Source organism: Benincasa hispida, chromosome 9 (assembly GCF_009727055.1).
Source record: "Benincasa hispida cultivar B227 chromosome 9, ASM972705v1, whole genome shotgun sequence".
Classification (NCBI taxonomy): Eukaryota; Viridiplantae; Streptophyta; class Magnoliopsida; order Cucurbitales; family Cucurbitaceae; genus Benincasa; species Benincasa hispida.
The window spans coordinates 24726530-24731780 of record NC_052357.1 but is presented as its reverse complement, the minus strand read 5'-3'; the positions used below and the strand labels follow the sequence as shown (position 1 = coordinate 24731780).

Here is a 5251-nt window from a genome sequence, read left to right as displayed (position 1 = left end):
CAACTATGTCCTCGAGTTCTAAAACCACCCCATAAAAAATAGTTCCAAATGTCAAATTTGAACACAAAGAAATCAATCTAAGTTTGTATGTCGTTTGAACAAAGGAAGTAATATGCTTCACACACGGTTTAAAAGTAATAACAGTAAAAAGTTTTGCGATCTGAGAAACTAGTTGGACTCTTTTCGATGGACTGACATGTCGATTTTGCAGAGTCTAAAACCAAAAGCCATATGACAGAACATTGGCTAGGTTGGTTTCATTGATATGTTTTTTTTTTTTTTCCCCTTTTACCTAACTAAAAATGTACTGACCAGTACAAATATGTACATATCCGACCGAAGGAGTTGATAAGGAGAAAAGGAAAATGAGTATAATATAACAAAGTTTGGACCAAAAGAAATATATATATCCAATCAGCTGTTCCTTGTAACAAAACATTCACAAGAATGCAAAACCATGCAGTAAAATATAATTACACCAACAAATGGTTGACATATGATTATTCTATTTGGGATCAGAAGTTCATACTATGAAACCACAAAGCCATGACTTGAGAATTGTATTATGTGAATCAATAAATTGTATGATTGATCATCTGCTTACCAATGTCTTCTCTGAACCATCTTCATCTGCAAGTAAATGGCATAGCAAATGATGTTGAAATTATGGACCACGAGGCGTGCGGAAACAGAAACAACTAGTCTGATCTTCATTAATCATACCCCCCCCTTTACTTGTATCAATGGCTTCCAACAATTTTACGACCTCGTCCATGTCGGGTCGCCTTTCTGGATTTGCATCCCAACATCTTTTCATGATATTAGAAAACGAACTCGGGCAGCATCTAGGGATATCCGGTCGTAAATTCTGTTGAAGGCAAGTGTTAAGCATGAACTCAACTTCAGAACACACTCACAAGCACTCATGGTACATCTACTTAGATTTTGAATACAATGTGGTTCATCATTTTGTCTTGTTCAATAACTATTTCGTTTTTTGTTTTGAAACTGAACCTTAGTTTTTAATGTCCGCAATTACATGTTTGTTTTTTATAAACATTTGGGAAAAGATAAAAGTAACCAAGGAATGTTCTTCTCCCATTTGACATTTGGTCTAAAGTTCCTCCTTCCACTGATACACATGGCTTGAGCAAACCACTAACAAATTGCTAATTCAATCAAATCTATTGAATAGATAAAACAGGAAACAGTCCATGGATGGAGACTAGTAAGAGAAAAAACTAATGTATCTATCTATTTATATGATCATATGTCTAATGCAAGTCTTAGAAACAAAATGTTCTCTAAATAGCACATGAGACTAGTTCACAAACTTGGCAAAAAACTATCGATTCATCCATCGAAGTAAATGGGCAATTCAAAACAGCTGAGCTACATCCACTCCAACCCGAAAAGAACCAGATAATACTCACAATGATGATATATTAAGATTTTCTTTTTGGAAGTTAAATTACACCATTTTGTATATATAGTGTAAACAATGAGAAGTCACAAGATTTGAAGAAAACTAAATAATTGTGTAGTTTATGAAACAAACATACCTGTCGCACAACTGCAGATGACACTTCGGCAAAACTGAGATCCGGGTAAGGCATATCACAGCAATACGTTTCCCACAAACATATACCAAAACTGTAGACATCACATTTCCGATTATAAGGCTTACCATCAAGGACCTGTAGAAAAATGTTTGTTAGATTCATTTATTCACTCAAAAAGAGATAAAAATTGCTACTCAAATGAGAATTGGATCTGTTAACGACAAGCATTCTATGGATCAACTGTATTGGAATGAAAAACCAAATATCATCAACCATAGTCTCTTAATAATCCATTGTAGAACTTGATTTTAGAGAAAAACAAAGAAGGAACCTCGGGGGCCATGTAACCAAGGGTGCCAGTCTCTCCAGTCATATCCCTTGGGTTCTGTGCTTCGACTCGAGCAACGCCGAAATCAACAATTTTCAGAGTCTTCTGATCATCTAGCAGCACATTCTCTGTTTTAATATCACGGTGTACAATCTTTTTGGAGTGTAGATAACTTAAACTGCAAAATCAAAATAAGCAATTGCCTCAAAACTCAAATCTAAAACATTGGCATATTGGAATGATTTGTAGAAGATAACGTTAACTTAATTACCCTCTAGAAAGATCCAAAGCAAGTTGAATCACAACCTTAAACGCAAGTTTCTTTTTCCTATTTTTGATTAAAAAGCTCTTTAGTGTTCCACCTGGAAGATACTCAACAACAACGCAGCAAGCCCTTGAAGGAAAAGATTGGTTACTGTCGAATGATGAGCTTTTTGGAGGGATTTTAAGGTTGGACGTCCCCATTGATGCTCCATAAAACTATCAGAAATTTCATAATATTATCTGATCTTCACATATCAAACACAGTGAAGAAATAAAGTTTATAACACAGGAGCCCCAGAGAAAAGACAAAAAAAATTAGTTGAGAGTGAGACATTTCAGCAGGAGCAACTTGAATGGATTCTTATTCTAACAGTTAGGTAAGAGGACCAATCATAAAAAATGAAATTTATATCTTGAGAATCTAAACATTTAGAATAGTGCAAGCACAGGTTGTAAAGAATCAAAGCCTTCCCTGTTGGCATAATCTCTAAGCATATCTATGTTGTTGAATGAAAATGTAGAGAACAGCTTCATAGTAACAATGAATGGTTTGACTTGTTTGACATAGTGTAATACCATATTCTAAATGTAAAAGATGCTTAAAGTTATACCTTTGCAACATTGGGATGGTCAAGCTTATGCCATACAGCAACTTCCTGGCGAAAAGATGTTCGAAGAGCAGCAATTTCAGCAACTGAGGCAACACCATCCTCACCCCAATCAAGCACTTTCACTACAATATTCAGAATATCGTCATGGAGCCATAAAAGGAACAAAAACTCAATTATATTGTCCAATAATAGTCTAACGTGTAGGATACATTTATATATGGAGCTGAAAGTACTTCCAAAATGTTATCAATTCTATAATTATCAAAGCAGTATTTCTGATAGGCTTTAGCCTCAATTTATATATCAACAAGTAGGGTGGAGGATTCGAAAGTTCTCCTACCTCTCCAAGATCTCATAAAAGAGAACCAATTACAAGAAATTCAGCAAAAAGAAAATTCTCCTCCTCAGCCTCAATGGGTTACGTACCTCTCACCCGAGCCCCTCTAACTAACAATATTCTCTAGGGTCCACTCAATCTACACATTTTTCTCACACGTATTAGTACCTCCTCCCCTCACACGCTTACGCACAAGCACTTTAGTAACTGGGGGTCTATCATATTCTTGTAGGACGGACAACCTACATAAGATGGCGTTTCGCACTCAAGTTAGACATACATACACTCGATCAGATTAAGCATAATTAGCTATGTCAGCTTCAAAAAGTTATATATGAGGATATCATAATACCTTCACAGATGATTTGGATATTTGGTACATGCAAACAATAAGCAAAAAGGAAAAAAAACCATCATTAGCAAATTACCAAAAAAAATTGACCCTCTTAATCAGTTGAAAACTGCTCCATATGTAATCAAGAATACATGATCAATTCTTATGATGATTATCTACATGGTGAAGAAAATACTCTAAAAAAGAGGTGGAAATTACCTGCAACATCATTACCATCATAGTTTCCTCTGTAAATAGTACCATAAGTTCCATGAGCTTTAACATATCTGATATCAAGTTTAGACAAGTCAATCTCCCATTCTTCCTTTTTAGCAGGAACTTCCCTGTCCCTTGACCAAGCCCTGCTCAAGTGCTTCTCCAGCTGAATATCCCAGCTCTTGAAATCAATCTTATCAGCACGAAATACCATATCCCTATTGCTTTTGCTTCCTGTCCCCAACTTTGAACCCAAATCCTTCTCTTGGATATTGCTAGACTTACCAGAAACAATATCAGCTACTTGATTACCATAATTCTTAGCTACCGGAGCATTGCCGACTTCGCCCCCATTTGTTGAATCCATGTTTCAATAAAGCTTTATTGATAGATAGATTGAAAGTAAGGAGGAAAAAAGAAAACAAAGGAGTTTTAAAAACACTGGGGAATTTCTACAAACACATGGAAGACAATAAAAACCAAACTAAGAAATTGGTTTAAAAAACTTGGTGAAGATGACAAGAAGAAGAACCAGTTCAACGAAACCACCATAAAATCAATTAAAACCAAAAACAAAACAAACATACAACCAATAATCTCTCAGCCCTTCTTTTGTTTCTTTTAAATAAAAAAGGTTAACCAAGGAATTCAAACGTTTAATAAAATATTCTGGTACTGGAAGATTAAAAACTTGATAAGCAATTACTGTTCCAGCCACCACACAAATCTAGGGGCTAAGAACCGGAAGATTTTACTGTCTTCGATCAATTTCTGCAAAATTGGACGATAAAGAAGCCCATAGAAAATCAACCCATATGCAGAATCGTAAAAAATCGTAAGAAAAAACAATCAAAAGAAAAGAAACAACAACAGAGATGAAGAAGGCAAAGAACCCCTTCACAGAAATCGAAGGGGAAATGAAATTAACAACCCAAACAAAAGAAATAGAGAACAAAGAGAAATGGGTATTGTTGAATTGGTGGAAGAAAGCGAAAGGGAGAGGCGGGTTTTGTGGACAACAATTTATAGAGCAAAAAATTGGCGAGTACAGAGAGAGAATCGGGAAAAAAGAAAAAAAAGTAGATTGATTTTAGAGAACAAATCAAAAACAAAATCGATTAAATGGAAAAAGGGGGAAAAAAGGAGATTTTTTTTCTTAAAAAATAAAATTTGCGCAAAAGAAATGAATTTTCTTTCCAAAACAAAAAAGAACGAAGAATTTGGGTCTTCTGATACGCATACACCACGCTTTGCCTTCAACGGATTTAACGGTATTTTATTTAATTTTTGTTTTGTTTTATTTTATTTATTTATTCGTTTTATTCCTCTTGGATGTTCCGTACAAAACTTTATTTCTTTTATACGAAATTCCTGAAATGACCCTATTGGTTTTATTTTTATTTTTATTAGTGTTTTTGTTTTTTTTCCGGAAATAGCTATCGTAATGCAATTACAGCCAAGGACGGATTTTAACTTTTTAATCAAGTCTTTATTACTATAAATTTTTAAAATATTATAATTTAAGCTATGTATATCTGTTTAAAATGACCTACTTATCATGAGGGAGTTTTAGTTTATATATTTTGGAATATCCAATTT

General features: G+C 34.4%; 1 protein-coding gene and 1 long non-coding RNA gene across 2 annotated transcripts; both read right to left on the bottom strand.

Moving 5' to 3' along the window:
* Positions 1-377: 377 nt before the first annotated feature.
* On the bottom strand, positions 378-4774 carry LOC120086253 (serine/threonine-protein kinase STY13-like). Its single transcript, XM_039042802.1, has 6 exons — positions 3656-4774; positions 2766-2887; positions 2162-2370; positions 1894-2068; positions 1563-1697; positions 378-868 (listed from the first exon to the last, which is right to left on the bottom strand). The coding sequence occupies exons 1-6, from the start codon at positions 4017-4019 to the stop codon at positions 665-667; spliced, it is 1209 nt and encodes a 402-aa protein (XP_038898730.1). The 5' UTR covers positions 4020-4774; the 3' UTR covers positions 378-664.
* Positions 2996-3649, bottom strand: LOC120086254. The gene is made up of 2 exons (XR_005484167.1): positions 3455-3649; positions 2996-3344 (listed from the first exon to the last, which is right to left on the bottom strand). It is a non-coding gene; the product is annotated as an uncharacterized LOC120086254 (long non-coding RNA).
* Positions 4775-5251: the final 477 nt, after the last annotated feature.